We start from the raw sequence: 18,725 nt of genomic DNA on the forward strand, positions 1-18,725 counted from the left end.
AAAGTTTGAGACACTCATTATATGTATAAAGCTGGTACAAAAACTAGCTCACAATATGATGGTATATCGAGCCCTCGAATAAAAATTAGAAAAATGAAAGAGCTTTATTATATTGATGTTAACAATGTTTACAAGAATTTTTAAACAATATTTTTTTTTTTAACAATTTGAATTCCACTAAAGTGTCCACTAAATAATACCACTTTATTAATAAGAGGTCTCATACTGAGAGATTTGTCAGTCTTACTCTTGCACATATAGAACATCCTATTATCAATATAGCGGCTTGCTACAGCCTTTATTAGAAGTATTCTGTGATTATCTGAGAATTGTTGATCAATGCTATGACTAAGTAAATTTAAAAAGATGTCTTTGTTTATGTACCTCCGTAAAACTTTTGTAACTAAATCGTTGGTACTCATACAAGTTGGAGAAGGGATTTCTTTTAAAATTGTCTCAGCCATAAAGCATATATCAATTACACTTTCAGATGGATATTGCAATCCTTTTTTATTCTTTTTATCAATAAATGAAAATAAAAAGTTGTTCTGAGTGACACTTACTGAGGCGCTTAAACATTCACTACATACTAATCTTTTTTGTAAGTAAAACACAACATAACCAGCAATGTATGTAGTTATGCTTTTAGAGTATTGAGAGAAAGGATTGATATAGCTGTGATCATGAATTATATCTACTGACACATCAGTATCACAACTATTACTCAATCTATATTCTCTGGAAGTGATATTAATGTGATCGGTGGGATTGCATTTTAAAATATTTAAATCTTCTAAAGCAAAGCAGTTACCACTAAATTTATTCAGTTCAACATGCACCAAAATTTTTTTATAAGCTGACTGAAACTTCATTTTGTACACAAATAAAGTAGCTTTATTATAAAAAAAGCATAAATCATATTTTTAAACGCAAAAAACTGCTGTTGTTACATCAAGAAAAATGGCAAATAGTACATATTTATGAATGGCCAAAACAAAAATGTGATTAATTATTAACTAGTACTTTATACAAAATATCAAGAACCTTCTAGTTGAAATCTCTTTGTTCACACCTATACAAACTTATTTATTTGCAAATGAAAGCAAGTGAAATGTACAATTGAAGTTGTATACTGTGTAATGTCCAGGTGTATTTATAATCATAATGTCCAATTTACTAAATTTTGAAGGTTCCCAGTTCCCACACTATTTACGAACTGTATCCAGGCATTTCTCCTTTCAACATCTTTAGGAAATCTACAACCACATAAACCAAATTAAAAAGATTACATGTTCTTTTTACACGCGGCATCACTAAAAACGGAAGTAATACCGCCCTGTACACTGTTTACAATTTCATACTAACCTATGAAAAGATATTCCAGTGGAGATTTTCTTATTATTACGAGTGTTATTTGGACATAAAATAAAAGAACACGATGTCAGAATAGTTTCACTTTAAATAAACGTAAAAACCGTACAAAAATAAGCTCAAAATATTTTTAAAATTAAATTTTTATGCACAGAACTACTCGACACAAACAACAATCTGTCAGATACTCACCAATATGGCGAACCGATCCCATCTATTTCACCGTATGTCATATCCCCTGTCTTACATACCTCTGCTCGATGCTCATAGTACAATAACAGATACAATAACAAATAACAGATAACAACAGAGCAGAAGCAGAGTATGTATATACCCCCCTAAGCAAGGTAACTTCCATAGAAGGTTTTGGGAGAGAGTTTCTAGCGCCAAATGCGGACGGGCCGAAACTAATTTCATTTGGCGGCAAATTCAAAACGTAGGTTCCGAATTTTAGGCGGCAAATTCAAAAAATATTCTCTGAATTTTAGGCACCAAAATTCAAAAAGTATGCTTTTAATGGAAAATATATATATAGTCATAAAATAAAAACTTATTCTATGCCAAAAAATATATTCTCTGTCCAAAAATATAGTATATACTTAAGCATTTTTATATATAAATGTATAGCATAATATCAGACTGTGAGTATATAATATTGTTACGATAATAAATATCATGGCCTAACTGTAAATATATTATGACTAATTCTGTTTTTGTTGTAGTCATTTCGGCGTTTGTTTACCAGAAGCCTCTAGACCCGAATTATGATGAGTTATCCATCTCGAGGTTTCCAAGCAGTTGAAAAACTAGTTTTAGCCGTTGACCGCCTTCTAGTTTAGTCGATGGCGTTCCCGTTATTCTTGTCAACACCACCAAAAATGTTCGAGTAAATTCATGTCTGCTATAGTGAATTCCGAAACTAACGGAGTTTTATATAAAAAGAGAAATTTTGTTGGGAAGAGAACAGTTAATATCTGAAGATCGCGCGCCGCGTTTAAATTGTACGCACGAATTATAATAAATTGTATAATTAAGATAAATTATTTAATAAAGACTTTAATAAATTTATAAGTGTTATAAATAAAAGCTTTTAATAAATAAATAATAGATAAATTAGAATTATTAAAAATATAACAATATAATGGCACAGGAAAGTTTTTATTTATTATTTTATGACTATATCTTTTTTCCATGACATTAACAAACCAAAGTCCCGAAAACAACCAAAATAAAACACAGATATCCTGACACTTGTTTATTTGTATAATTTTCTTTGGTAAAGTATTGGCCAAAAATATCCTTCTCCTCTTCATTCCTTAAGCCCTTGTTAAGGTGTGGGTGGAGAGTGGAGACACACAATGAAACATCAGATTTCATAAAAACTCAGGTTATTTTAATCAGAAATAATAATGTATATTAAAAATAAACACAAATTTGAAAACTTACAGAACTACACAGTTATTGGCAATACAAATATAGTTATTGGCATATAGAATTACAGTCATTGGCCATTCATAAAATTCCTAATTTTCTTTTTTTGTCCCTGCAGGTAAGGCACACAAAACTATTTAAGTTTTCAATTTCTTGTTGTTTCTTTGCACAAGTACCAATATGGTAGCCTCTAACACAAAATAGACATTTTATTCCAACTTTTGATTTAGATATATTATAGGAACAACAATAACACAATCCTGTATACAAAAGGTTATTTACAGGTGGGTTGGTGTCGTCTGATTGTTTCACCGTTATATCTGAGAGAATTTGTATTTTTTCATGTTCTGGATATCCCTCAGTTTCAAAAAATAACTTTCTTTTAGCCGACTCACCAGCAAGTTTTTCTTGGCTGGTTTCCAAATTTGTACATTTGCTTTGGGATATAGTCTTCAAATTTGATGAATTCATATTGTTGCAGGCATCAAAAAATATGTTATCAATTGTGGGCAGATTAACGTTTTCCTCTATAGAATCAGTAAATTGGTTTCGTGACAATTCTTGTTTTTCTTTGAGGACAACATCTGGTATATGTAGTCTAACTCCACTTTTCAAAGTAGTGCTTTTAATTGTATGATCAATAAGTGTATCTGCTTTCAAAATATTTGTATCTGCAATATCAACTGTATTTACTGTAACATTTTCCTTATTCTTCACAACAGTTTGACATTTTGTGCTCCCGGAATTGACTCCTGTGGCAATTTTTTTTATTACTTTCATCTTGATTTGCCTGTTTTTTTTTACCTTTATTGTTTGCTTTTGCGTCAATTCGCTTTTGTTTTCGTTCTAATTTTATTTTCTCTTGTTCTGCTTTTTCTTCAATTTTACACCTCTCTGCATTTTGACGATCTGAAGAAGTGAGCACGAAAGGCAACCTTTCTGTTTGCGTTTTGCCCTTTCTTTCTGGGGTTTTTGGCCAAAAAAAAAAGAATTTGTTGATTGAGGTGTCAATTTCTTTAGATAATGAGTTGTCTTGATTAACTAAAGGCAGATTATTATTGGATGTCGATTGAATATCTTCTGTCATTGTATCTTCTGTGACATCTTTTATATTATATGTAATATCAACGTTTTCTGGAAGTTGAATTCGAAAATCCGAAAGTAGATTTTCTTCTGTAATAACAGGAATATCTTGTAAGTTGCTTATGATTTCATTGCTATCTACAGGGTTAAGTGTAATATCTGAAGATATATGGGTTTCTGTGATGATAGAGGTATCTTGTATATCATTTGTGATTCCACTTGTCTCTGTTATCTGAATCGTGGGTAGATCTATGGTATTTTGAAATAAATTAAATATATTAAAGAGCAATTTTAAATCTCCACTTAGTTCTTCGCAATTATCCAAACTTTGAAATTCTAATATTTTTGCGGCTCCAACTGTGTCTACAAAATCTTCATATGTTATTGATTTTGTCATAGAAATAGTGTGATTAATACCTTTATGCGGGTTTTTGATCTTCCCCAAATATTTGGAATAGTCTATTGCTTCAGGGTTCCGTGGATACAATCCAGATGCTTTAAAGCCATTAATTATGGAATCTGATTTTAATTGACTAATGGCTGTGTTTAGTACATCGAGCAAAAAGACAAAAGAGGGAATGTAAAGGTAGTGGGGGCAAAAATATTGTTAGACAGGAAGTGCCATCTTGAGAGGCCAAATTAAACAAGGAAAGGGAGTCTTTCCTTGTTTAAGAAATCAAATTTAGTTGGGTTATGTTATTATTTGTCCCAACTGTCACATGAAATCTTATTTATATTGAAGTTTTTTAACAATTGTTTCATATTTTAGACTGTTATCGTTAGTATTTAATTAAAATTTTCTCGTCTAAGACACATTCTGAAAACTATTTTATAGCTACTGTTAATAAGTGTCGGAAAATTTAAATTTGGCGCATTCGCATTTCCGGATATGTCCGCCATCAGAGGCCACTTTTTTGGTCTCCTTTTCATAACGATTAGATTCCCTCTTTTGTCTTTTTGCTCGATGGTTTAGTACCAATGCAAAATTCTCTTTGGTAACTACTGAATTCGGGTTTTCGCGTCTAAACTTTAATACTGCCCGGTTTCAATTTGCCTTTAATGGTTTAAATACAGCAATATCTGCAGGTTGTATAATTCTGGTTGCATTGGGATATAAGGCCACTAAAATAATTTGTAACTTTGAACATAATTCACTAGTTTGAATGGTTAAGTGAGTTTTATGTCCATCAACGAACAAAATAACTGGAAAATTAGTGTTTTTCGCAACTAGGTACTTATATAAGACGTTTGCTATGTATTCATAGAAGTTTTCATTCTTCATCCATCCCGTATCGCTACATCCTATGCCCCATTCTCGTGAAACGGTATTTAAAATATTGCTAGGAATTCGTTTATAAGGGTAAATAATCATTGCTGCTGTTGTTTCTCTACATGCTGTAAAGGTAAACATAACCGCTAAATTAACTTTGGGGTGATGCTCTATTTGATATACATTTTTGCTTCCCTTTACAGCCAACACTCGTTTATTCTTAGGACATAAGAGGAAGCAGGTTTCATCGCCATTTAAAATACGTGAAGGGTCTTGAAGAATATCAATGTAACCTTTACGATGCAAGTATTCATGAACACCAGTGAACCATTTTTTTACATCTTTTTCAGACACAACTGAACTTGCTGCCGTTACTGCTTCTGGAGTTCTCTCACTTAAATCTGGATGTCGCCTTAAAAAGGATCTATACCAACCTCTTCCGGGCCGATTGTCAGTAAAAGGGTTTGCACGTGGATATGCGTCAAGAAAACCTTTAACCGAGTCTTGTATATCTTGCACTCTTACCAAAACCTTTGTCTTGACATGTTATGATTCAATGCTTTAAACGATTCTCTTCCTCCAAACTAAGAATAGGATTGGGACCAAGGGTAGTTTTTTCATTAAATTTTTCACTTGCTCTAAATTGCAATGTTGCTCTTGGCACATTAAATTGTTCAGCGGCTTTTCGTTGGCTCATGCCATTTTCGATGGCCTGAAAAGCAGACTGAAGATCTTGTTCTGTATATTGTTTGTGATACGTTTTATCTTTCCGGATATTTGGCATTTTTGATTCTAAAAATAAAAATCATTTATTAGTAATAATGTTAGTTACAATACGGACGTTTCAAATTTGATTCAATATGCCCACATTAGCATTAATTTTATAACAACTAAAACGATTGTAATTTTATAAATACAAATCCGGACAAAAAATATATTCTTATTACACATTACAGTTATTGGCCACCCTGTGGTTTAGTGATTGGCAGTCGGCCAACCACTGGTTATTGCCTTAAAAAATAAGAAAAAATGTTTAAAATATCTTATTTTGGACCAAACTAGGCTGAAAAAGTCTAAATTATAATAAACATTTTAATTCGAAGTAGGTACAGTAATTGGCCGGCAGGCCAATCATTATAACACGGACATATTTAAGATACAGTGCTTAGCCACTCAAATTTACCGCCAAAAATGCATAACTTAAATATTAAAACCACTGATAATGTAAGATGTACCCCACTAAATTGCCATAAAATATTAATATATCCGGATACATAATACTATTAGCCAATATAACTCACCTCGTGAATAGCCTTCCTTAACAAATTCTTTAAAAAACTCTTAAACCTGGATGCACCTGTTAAACTTCAAACAACACACGCCGTAACAACTAGATAATTTTAACTGAGAGAGATGATAGCTAGACCAAATATACAGCAATGTTGCTAGATTTTAATGCAAGTAAATTTATTTCCTTATATTTTCTGAAAATCTTAATATTTCGGATTTTTTTGAAAGTGGCCAATCACTAGTGGCCGGCCAACAACTGTACCCGTTACCCTACCACAAAAATTAGTTTGCAGACTTCTGATAGTGCACTGACTTCTGATCCTGTATTTGTTTTTCTGCGATTACAGCGCCATCTATCGCGAATAAAAAAAATCAGATAAAATTTGTTTACTTTTTCATGTAGAATCCGATTATGTAATAAAAAATAGGGTTTTCGATTTAAGATTTCAACGTTGATATCTGCCTTACCTCCAGGAGGTGGAGATGGAAGGTCATGTTTAGCGTCCGTCGAAAAAAAAGTTTATGATAGATACTCTCTCCAAACTTTGAATATCGGTTTATTAGGCCGAGTCTGACACGGTTTCCCTCTGCGACTTATTTTGGTTCTGGGGCGTTTTTCCTCTAATATTCCCGAAAATCGGAAAACAAGTTCCGTCAGACAATAAAAAAAGTTGTTTTGCTGCTGTTAATGAAAGTATCTTGAAAAAATTAGCTGGTTATCTATGTATTTCGTCACAGTCCTTTTTACGACATGTTGGATTCATCAGACGACTTGAATAACCTATATTTATCATCAGGAAATTTTATTTTGGTGTTTTTCGTATTTATAAATTTTTGGTATGTTGTAAAATCGACATGTTTCGGGAAAATTAGGGAAAAAATGAACCAAAAAAAGTCGCAGAAGGAAACCGTGTTAGACTCGGCCTAATGAAGCGATACTCGGCCTAATGAAGTTTGGCGAGAATATTTATCACCACTTCAAGGAAACACTTTATTATGTGGACGATGGTATTATATGAAATAAGATTCAATAAAATTTAGAGTTTCAAAAAACTGACGGAATATATTAACAATAGAATATGATAGCATAATCATTTATTAGGGATTAAAAAAAAAAAAATCGGTTGCCTGTAAAGTCGGTTTTACGGGCGAAGATTTTACGTGACAACGTCTTTTTCTCGGTAGAATATTTATTGATATGAATATTATTAAATTGCACAATAGGAACAAGGAATTGAATGAAAATAAGAATTGCACAAATTTTAACTATAGAAATATATTTTGTTTACTAAAACATTGTACATGTAAACTTAAACTTAACTAATTTCTATTTGAGTGATTTTGTTGAGGATAGGACGATGATAGGAGAAATAGCATCGCACCAGCGGACCGATCATGTTTGAGTGGGAGAGAGACGCAAGGCATTCGCCGGTCCGGCGGGCCTCTCTCTCGTTCGGTGACTCATCGTAACAGACGTGAGCGGGCGTTACACTTTTTCATGAGTGACTCCGAGCCACAACCTAATTTAAGACGTCACGTCAAAATCAGAATGATAATTATCTGAATATATAAGCCTGCAAAGCCACAAAAGGGACGTGTGATCTAGAAAATGTACTCAAATTGGTGAAATAACTAACAAAAACCTAACACACATTATATTTTTAAAGTTTATTATCAAATAATCTATATGTAAAAGGGAAAATAAAAAAGAAAAACTCATAATGATTCGATTATTCAGCGTCATAAAGTTAATACATTGGATTATTCTATATGTATATTCTTTTAATTACCTGTATTGTTCTAAAACGATAATTTAAAGTTTAAAATAAAAAAGAATACCATTTAACAGACTACATTATAGAATAAACATTATCCACGTACGATCAATATATATTTGTATAATTACCATGGACACACCTTAATTTCTATGGAAACTAGAGGGTCACGACTAGTTAGGTAGGGCAGTGTGTGGTAGTAAGAGCTCAAGGCAAAATCATTTAATCGTCATGAACCACAATGGGGAATAAGTTGGTAACTTTTACGGAACAACAGTTGGAAAATTATCAGGTAAAATAAGTTATGTGACTAATTGTACACATTTTTGTAACAAATATGTGTTTTTTATAGGATTGTACTTTCTTTACCAGAAAAGAAATATTAAGGTATGTGTTAATTAAGGAAACAATTAAGATTTATTTTTGTAACTTTTGTTACATAATCATATATGCTTAATATCTTGATCCCTAAACATTCAAAAGCTATGTTTTTGTTGTATATATACTCATGTATATTCAGTACTTTATGTGCATATTCTTTCAACTTTTTTTCTAGGGAGAACTGCACTTGATTTAAAGCAATCTCATTTATAAATAAAAAGAAATCCCTATTTACAAAAATTTAATAAGGGCTAAAATAATTCAACATCTTGCAGAACTATCTACATTAGATTACATTTAGATGATCGACAAATTCAAACGAAGAGAATTGTTTATCTTAGTTTATTGCAGATTTCCTTTACTAATTGTTAGAATGCTCTATACCTCTCTTCGCAAGAAGTTCAGATACCTTTCTATTGTCAAACTCTCTCCCTCCATCGCATCTCAGTTGCTTTACTACATGGCCATTTGTACTAGCTTCATTTAAAAATTGTTCTAAGAAAGTACATACCTCACTTTTGTGTTTCATAAAGAAAACTTTCCGAAACTTACTAAAGTCATCTTTAAAACATACGTAATAACGTGCTTTTCCCAGTGATTCTATAGACATGGGCCCATTCACATCTGCATGGATCTGCTCACCAATGACTTGTGGTCGATTGATCCTAGATTTAAATGGCAATCTATGCATTTTTCCAATTGCACATCCATCGCAAAAGCTTTCTTTGCACCCATCAATGTCTATATTCATTTTCTTCAATACCTTCTTTATGTGTTGCTTATGCTGATGACCAAATCTTTCATGGTACACTTGCAACATATCTGTTGACTCTGCTAAGTTTACTTGAACGGGATTTGTCGGTTTCATAACACGTATATCAAGTGCATACAGGCCATTACTGAAGTACCCAGTCATTACAGATTTACAAGTGTTTTTATCATATATATTTACACCTTTTTCATCAAGTACTGTAATAAAACCCCTTTGTGCAGCAGCTTTCACAGAAAACAAATGAGCACTTGCGTCAGGAACATAAAAAACATTCTTCAAGTCAGCACCTTTCCATTTATTATTAAGATGCGTTTGAATTTTCACTGTTCCTTGTCCATGGGCTAACATACATACATCCTTCTTACCCAGTGATATACTTTCTGGTTCAGCAAATTCTGTATAAAATGAGAAATATTGCTTATCTGTAGTGATATGATTGATTTGTTGCTCCACTGTCACAATACCATTTTCCAGCTTCAATACAATTGTTAGATGAGGCACTTAAAACAACAGACAAAAAAGCAGCATCATTACTTTTCTTCTTACCTAAATTCTCACCTGATTTTTTCAACGGACACTCTTTCGCCCAATGGCCTAGTTTCTTGCATTTGTGACATGGAAATTTTTCTTTTGCACGATGTACATTTTTCTTTGACTTCATACTTTGGTTCTGATTGTATTTTTCTGTCGGGCTATTGCGTGCAATGAACGTAAAAGATTCTACAGTACTTTGGTCGCGTAATTCAATAGTACACAATTTCTCAATCAGTAAATTCAAAGTTTGATTCTTTGATGGTATCGTGTCCCACAAATCTTTGAAATTATCAAAGTACTTACCCAAAGTTGATAAGATCCGACCATTTAACATTCTTTCGGATAAAACATTTTCATCATGCTTCTGCAGTTCATCATTTAAATCTACAAACAGTTTCTGCAACTTCGCAACATGTGCACTAATATCTTCTTTTTCATCACGTTGGACTCTAAAAAAGGCTTCAATTAACATGTTTAGCCGTTGCGTGCTGCTACGTTCAAATCTCGCACGCAATTTGTCCCATATTTCACTAGCGTGAGTACACGTCAACACCAGCTCGGCAACAGTTTTTCCTAGCGTACCTGCTAACAAACTTGCCGCTTTCGCATCGTCTTTTAACCATTGCTGATGCTTCTGTATTTCCGCTGAAGTTGAATCTTCACTAACCTCAGGACACTTACACATACCGTTTACAATGTCTTCAAGTGCATACGAACGTAATAACATCGAAACGTGCCATTTCCACTTCGCCCAGTCTTCAGGACCCTCGAGTTTGTCAACTTGAATTTTATAATCGTTATTGCTGGTCGCCATATTTTATTCACCGACAATAACAACAAACAAAACTGAATGAAGTACGAACCTAATTTGTTCACAGTTCACACGTGGACTGGGCCCATAACCTGTTATAATTTAAGTTAGGTGAAGTCCTCCTTCTAGTTTGAAGACATCAAGAGACAAGGAAATATGTACTTTAGGAAATATGCACCAATAAACGTCTGGCCATCAACAATTATACTTTATTCCTTCTTACATACAGAACAATACAAAACTTGACTGACAGTAGTTTATGACCTATTTATGACATTACTCATTGCACTGTCAACAATGTCACTTCATATAGAACAACATCCACTTTTTATGTTGGATATTCTAACACTAATTACTCCAAATACTACTTAGCACTATAAGATTCTTATTTGGATATGACAACTACCTAAGTTGGCTTTCTTTGACTATGAGAGATATTAGAGGGCAGTAGTTATGAGAACTGTGTATCTCATATTCTAATATTTTAGATATTACTAGATATTATATCCTACAGCATATTTCTTACAGTATTACTTATATCTGTTTCTAATAGAATTTGAAAAATATTTGTATTTTAGGTATATCGTTTTCATTATTTTCATTAATGTTTATCTACTTCTACTTTGTCGAAGTTTTAAGATATTTTTTTATATATTACTTCATCAATCTCTAAGGCTAATAGGGTTTCTAAAGTTAACATACAATTTTAATACATAGTAGGTCAACACTAGAGATTATATAAATATATTTACAAACTATAATTAATATGACTACAGTTTATTATATAAATTTTTTGCATTTGAAAAGTTTATGACACTGTCATGAGTGCGGTATGGAAGTTTTCTGGAACTTTTTGGTTAGCTTGTACATATCAGTAGCCTAGGCAATCTGTTAGCTACAGTAGTATTATGATTATATTATACAGATTGAACGAATTTAAAACGGAACATACGAAATCAATGTATTTCGGCTCAACTCCGCTCTAGGTGGTTGGGCAACAAAAGGTTGTCAAATAATTATATTATAAAAATCCAATACTTCAGCGGGCTGCTGGATTCTGAATTCATTCAAGAACAAGTTAAAACTCCACCCAAATAGGTTGCCTAGAATAACTGTGAAAACTAGACTACACAAGCAGTTATTATGCTGTCAAACCACTTATCGCTTCCTTATAGTCCAAGAGATAGAGCCGAAATTTTGAACTGATCAGTAATATGACATTTCTCTATTGGAATTTATTCATTGTAACTGGGTTAAGACTTTGCTTTACAGGCGGACGCCCCTCGTGGTACAGGGGGTGGCTGTACAGGGATGAAGTTGTAATTTTTTTCGGAAAAATTAACGATCGCTAATATGACTGAAAATTTGCCCAGAGTAAGATCTTGGTATAACTAGACGAAATCCCAAAGGGCGGACGCAAGAGTGGATACATAAGGGGTGGCGGACAGGGGTGAAATTGCAATTTTTTGGGGAAAAATTAACGATAAGTAATATGTCCGCCATTTTCATGGCTCATTATTTAGCCCCTAAAAACTCTAAATCCAAAAGAGCGGACAGCTGGGTTGGTACAGAGATCCATAAAACGGGGTCAAATGTACCACCTTGCCTGCGCATTTTAGGTTTCGGTAACAATTTTCAAACTGATTTTATTATGATATTTTTATACCGATTGATTTGAAAATTTGTATGCTCACTTCTGTTACTATTCTGAAAAGCGTCAAGTGGAGTTTTCCTCAAAATTTTCCAAAAAAATTTCCGTAAATGAAAATTTTCGTAATTTTTTGAGGTAAAATCTAATTTGTAGAATCCTTTCGATTTTCTGTCAGTTATACCATGATTTTTTTTTAAAAATTTTCAAACGATTTTTCCGATATGAAAAAAAAATTTAGAAAAACTTTTCTAAAACCTTTGATAAAACTCTACGTCATCGACTGAATCTTTTATAGAATATTTTGTAGTTTTAAACTGATATTATGATAATGTTTTTTTTTCAAACTAAAGTCATATTTACTTTACAAATCATATTTTTTTCTTAAATATAAATATTTTACGAATTAATTTTTAATTGAATAAATTATTTGATATTTGATATTTTATTAAATTAAAGTAATCTTATAATATGAAAAAGACAGAAACATTTGTTTCGAAACTATCTTACCGATTAATCTTATAATGTTAACTATTAAATATTTTTGGTATAACAAATAGTAATTTTACTTATATTTTATTACAATAAAAAGGTTTTTAAATTTATATTGCATAAATAATGGTTGTTCAGATATAAGAAAAATTTGATTTATTATTACATTAATAATCAAATACAAAATATATTATTTCTATTTATCAATAGGTAAAATTCAGTTTGTAGAATTCCTTTAACATTTTACAAATAATTATTAATAAAAATCAATTTAATAATGGAATTATCAATTTTTTAAGTTTTGAAATTTACTTTGTAGATATTTTCAATATTTTTTTTAACTTTCAAATTGATTGCATTTTTTTTCATTAGTTAATTATAATTAAATAAATTCTGTTTGGACATTAATTTTGCATCATTATTATTTTAAAATATTAAAATAATAATGATGCGCGTTCCATTTAGATCAGTAATTCTAGACGCATGCGCTAAATGTAATAAGTATCAAGATGCTTTTATCCAATTTGGTGAAACTGACTTCGATTGTAATGAAGTTTTTGAAACCTTAGAAACTTTCATATGTCACTTATATGGAACAGGACTGACGAGAACAATTCCAAAAAGAAAAGTAAACGATGTCAGATTTTCACTATTTAACCGGCAGTATAAGTTGCATGATGTGAACGAGCCTTTTAAAAAAAAACTAAAAAATTTCGATGCTTCAAGCTTACCACCATGTCAAGATGAATTACACCAACATCTACTGCGAGCCCATTATATTTCAAATATTTGGACAAATGCTCATAAAAAAGTACCAACAGAATTGATTGTTGAAGAACATGATTGGGAGTTTGAAGATGAAACATATAAATTCAAATGGTTTAGTGGACCTCAGATGCCAGAATCAGTTCGAGAAGTAGTGATTGAAAATGAAGCAGATAATGAATGTGATATTATTGAAAGTGAAAGTGACGAAGATGATGAATGTGATGACATCAATGAGAGTGAGAAAAATGACGAAATTTTTAAAGTTTTTCTAAATTTTTTTTTCTTATCGGAAAAATCGTTTGAAAATTTTTGGAAAAAAATCATGGTAAAACTGACAGAAAAATCGAAAGGATTCTACAAATTAGATTTTACCTCAAAAAATTACGAAAATTTTCATTTACGGAAATTTTTTTGGAAAATTTTGAGGAAAACTCTACTTGATGCTTTTTTGAATAGTAACAGAAGTGAGCATACAAATTTTCAAATCGATCGGTATAAAAATATCATAATAAAATCAGTTTGAAAATTGTTACCGAAACCTAAAATGCGCAGGCAAGTGGTACATTTGACCCCGTTTTATGGATCTCTGTACCAACCCAGCTGTCCGCTCTTTTGGATTTAGAGTTTTTAGGGGCTAAATAATGAGCCATGAAAATGGCGGACATATTACTTATCGTTAATTTTTCCCCAAAAAATTTCAATTTCACCCCTGTCCGCCACTCCTTATGTATCCACTCTCGCGTCCGCCCTTTGGGATTTCGTCTAGTTATACCAAGATCTTACTCTGGGCAAATTTTCAGCCATATTATCGATCGTTAATTTTTCCGAAAAAAATTACAACTTCATCCCTGTATAGCCACCCCCTGTACCACGAGGGGCATCCGCACGCAAGGCAAAGTCTTAACCCAGTTACAATGAATATATTCCAATAGAGAAATGTCATATTACTGATCAGTTCAAAATTTCTGCTCTATCTCTCCGACTATTAGGCAAGCTCTCTTTCCTTTAAAGGAGACAGATAGTTGAACGATATTTTATACAATGTCTATCACCGGGTATGGATTTATTTTTGTCCAAGTTTTATATTGGTCCACTATTTCAAATGCAGTTCAAACAGACATATATTAAATTGTATGTTCCGTTTTAAATTCGTTCAATCTGTATACGGAGTCTGCTGTTGCAATTAAATTGAAGTGGGACTTTTGGTAATAAGGTAAATATATAAATTTGTCATGTCCTATCCTATCTATTTAGAATTACTTGCAACCTTCTTTTTATTGGTAGTATTAAGTATGGACTAAAATTCGGTTTAATTGATCTTATTTGAGATTCAGACGTTTTTCAATTTTTTTTTTATTGAAAAAGTTTACCGCATCCACCATAAGGTGATTAGCGGGAATACAGTGTAGGTGTACAATTCTAATAGTTTAAATTTTATAATATAATCCTATACATTTTAAATATTTTCCCAAATCAGCATAATTTAAGTCTGTACCTAAGAGTTTATTGATATTGTTTGGAATATTGAACCTGTTGCGTTCATTTACAAAAAGTGGACACTCAATTAAAAAATGTTTAACACTGTTTGTTTCGTTACAAATGTCACATTTAGGAGGATTATCTCTGGTAAAAAGGTACGAATGCGTATATCTTGTATGGTCTAAACGTAGACGAGTTAGGATACATATGATTTAAGGTTTGTAAAACACCAAGGGAATCACAAAGAATCAAGCATTTTGGTATTTTATTATTGTTGATATGTTCAAGAGCTTTGAGTATTGCATAAAGTTCAGCAAAGAAGATGCTGAAATATTTGGGCAGTCTGAATTGAAATTGATTGTTAGACGTTACATATGCAGCACCAACTCCTGTGTTGCATTTGGATGCATCTGTAAATATCCTGCAGCAATTTTCTCCATGTTTGTTTATGATTGAATTAAGGTTATTTTTAATAACAGCCGGATTTGTAGAATGCTTATTAAATACAGTAAGATTATAATTTATTTCGGGGATATTGGTGCACCAAGGTGGAGGATGGTTCAAATTTATTTGAAATATATCTGGAAAATCTAGGTTTAAATATCTTAGATAGAATCGAATTCTCTCATAGAAAGGTTTGTGTGAATTAGATCTATTTTGAAGAGTATGTTTGTTATTGAATGTATTATCAAAAATAGGTCTATTTCGATTGGATGCTATAGAAGTTGCATGTGTTAATGTTAAATAAATGCGACGGTGTAGTAAAGATGGTTCTCCAGTTTCACCATATAAACTTTCTACCGGTGTTGTTCTAAATGCTCCCAGAGCAATTCTTAATGCGTTATTGTGTATACTATCTAATGGTTTTAGTGTTGTGTCGGATGCAGAAATATACGCAATGGAGCCAAAATATATTTTAGATCTAATTAATGCTTTATATAGACTAATTAGTGTATCGTAATCAGAGCCCCAATCCCTTTTAGATAAAGTTCCTAATATATTTAATCTTTTATTGCACGATGCGACAAGTTGATCTATGTGTTTTTTCTAGGATAGTTTTTTGTCCAACCACATTCCCATGAATTTGATGTCTGTTTTAAACATGAGCTCTGAATTAAAAAAACTTTAATATCGGTTTACTGAAAGCGTGTTTATTAGTGAATACCATTCCCACTGTTTTAGATACGGAAAATTTAAATCCTGTGTCGCAGGACCATTCTTCCAGTTGTTTTAGAAAATTTTGTAAGTATTTCGACATAAGTGAAGAATCTTTGCCCTTGATATAAACCACCAAATCGTCTGCGTAAAGACGAGCTTTCAAAGGTTTTTTTAAATTTTTAATTATATCATTTATGGCGATTAGGAATAATGTCGGGCTAATTATAGAACCTTGAGGGGTTCCGTTTTCCTCAATATGTTCTTCGGAATAATATGAACTTTGAACTCTGACATCAAATGCTCTTTGTCGTAAAAAGTTTTTAATAAATTCTAGAGAGTTTCCCCGGATATTTCATGAGTGCAGCTTTTTTAAAATATTATATCTCCAGCACGTGTTGAATGCTTTCTTTATATCGAAAAATATTGCTATACAGTGTTGTCGCATCGCTAGTGCTTCCTGGATATCGCTTTCTAAATCTAGTATATTATCTATGCCTGATCGGGAGTTCGAATTCGTTAGTCAAGGTGGGTGGACGTATTCGAGTTTTGTGAATTAGCTGGTGATTGTTTCTTTTAAAATATAAGTGTAATTAGTTGTTAGTTTTGGTATTGATATTTACGGAGAGCATATTAGAGTTTTTTAAGGCGTAAGTGATGTCAGAAAAAACGGGCGGCGATAAGCCGCCCGATGAAAACAACACGTTTAATATAAACGATGGTGATAATAGCAGGTATGTCCAACAAATATGTATATATATATATATATATATATATATATATATATATATATATATATATATATGTATATATAAGTATATATATATATAAATATATATATATATATATATAAATATATATATATATATATATATATATATATATATATATATATATATATACATATACTTATATATACATATATATATATATATATATATATATATATATATATATATATATATATATATATATACATATTTGTTGGACATACCATACATATGTATATATATATCTAAGGTGTGATTGGCCGATCACCCAATAAATCGATAACTACCGCTCAACGAATACTTCAAAATACAATGAATAAAATATTATAACTGTCCAAGAGCTACCTTTGGGAAATACGATTGGTTTTTGGTTTTATAAAGTATATAAGTTACCAAACAGCTTTTAAGCTGGTTTAAAGACTTTAGATCTTTCCAATAAATAACTGTAGTAAATAACTGCATTGGAAAAGCAGTTAAAAATGAAGGACATTTTTTTACTTGTTAACCTACTACTGCAGTACAGGCACCAGCGGCTTTACCAAGTTTAAAATTAAAATGATTACAGGAGACATATGTTCTCCGGTAAATCCAAATTAAGTCTACGTTCACCTCACGGACCACAGAAATTGGATAAGGCTAGGTCAAGTAATTGCTCCAGTTACTGACGTTCAGCAAGCACATTATTGGGGATGCTGAGTAAAAGTGTGAGTTATATTGATCGTGTGAGTTAGATTGAAAAATATATTGATTCTAGCTACGTTTAATATGGGGTAACAAAAAGTTTATATAGTTAAGTTTTTCATTTTTTTTTGTTAGTTTTATATATTTTATGTAAGTTATATATTATATTTAATTATGTAGCTATTTTTCAATAAACATCAATTTTATAATTTAGTTTGAGTGCATCATTTTTGTGAAACAATTTTGCAACTATGTATCTACAGATTGAACGAATTTAAAACGGAACATACGAAATCAATGTATTTCGGCTCAACTCCGCTCTAGGTGGTTGGCCAACAAAAGGTTGTCAAATAATTATATTATAAAAATCCAATACTTCAGCGGGCTGCTGGATTCAGAACTCATTCAAGAACAAGTCAAAACTCCACCCAAATAGGTTGCCTAGAATCACTGAAAAAACTAGACTAAACAAGCAGTTATTATGCTGTCAAACCACTTATCACTTCCTTATAGTCCAAGAGATAAAGCCGAAATTTTGAACTGATCAGTAATATGACATTTCTCTATTGGAATATATTCATTGTAACTGGGTTAAGACTTTGCCTTACAGGCGGACGCCCCTCGTGGTACAGGGGGTGGCTATACAGGGATAAAGTTGTCATTTTTTTCGGAAAAATTAACGATCGATAATATGGCTGAAAATTTGCCCCAAGCAAGATCTTGGTATAACTAGACGAAATCCCAAAGGGCGGACGCGAGAGTAGATACATAAGGTGTGGCGGACAGGGGTGAAATTGCAATTTTTTGGGGAAAAATTAACGATAAGTAATATGTCCGCCATTTTCATGGCTCATTATTTAGCCCCTAAAAACTTTAAATCCAAAAGGGCGGACAGCTGGGTTGGTACAGAGAGCCACAAAACGGGGTCAAATGTACCACTTGCCTGCGCATTTTAGGTCTCGGTAACAATTTTAAAACTGATTTTATTATGATATTTTTATACCGATTGATTTG

At 32.0% G+C, this 18,725-nt stretch overlaps 2 protein-coding genes across 2 annotated transcripts in view; one reads left to right on the forward strand and one right to left on the reverse strand.

The window, feature by feature from the left end:
- Positions 1-4,930: 4,930 nt before the first annotated feature.
- On the reverse strand, positions 4,931-5,939 carry LOC140451688 (uncharacterized). Its single transcript, XM_072545531.1, has 2 exons — positions 5,793-5,939; positions 4,931-5,686 (listed from the first exon to the last, which is right to left on the reverse strand). The coding sequence occupies exons 1-2, from the start codon at positions 5,937-5,939 to the stop codon at positions 4,931-4,933; spliced, it is 903 nt and encodes a 300-aa protein (XP_072401632.1).
- Positions 5,940-8,424: 2,485 nt separating this feature from the next.
- Positions 8,425-18,725, forward strand: part of Cib2 (Calcium and integrin binding family member 2) — a 44,838-nt gene continuing 34,537 nt past the window's right edge. Inside the window, exons 1-2 of the mRNA XM_072546425.1 lie at positions 8,425-8,512; positions 8,573-8,607. Coding sequence (XP_072402526.1) covers positions 8,462-8,512; positions 8,573-8,607 — 86 coding nt within the window. The 5' untranslated portion in view covers positions 8,425-8,461. The remainder of the gene's footprint in view (positions 8,513-8,572; positions 8,608-18,725) is intronic.

This window comes from Diabrotica undecimpunctata, chromosome 10, assembly GCF_040954645.1.
Source record: "Diabrotica undecimpunctata isolate CICGRU chromosome 10, icDiaUnde3, whole genome shotgun sequence".
In the NCBI taxonomy this organism is placed as follows: domain Eukaryota; kingdom Metazoa; phylum Arthropoda; class Insecta; order Coleoptera; family Chrysomelidae; genus Diabrotica; species Diabrotica undecimpunctata.

What these genes read in the sequence shown, in the direction of transcription:
- LOC140451688 (XM_072545531.1), bottom strand. Translation starts at nt 5,939, where the DNA reads ATGCCAAATATCCGGAAAGATAAAACGTATCACAAACAATATACAGAA. An exon ending in GAGCAACATTGCAATTTAGA is followed by an intron (nt 5,687 to 5,792) that starts GCAAGTGAAAAA and finishes GTCAAGACAAAG; the next exon opens with GTTTTGGTAAGAGTGCAAGA.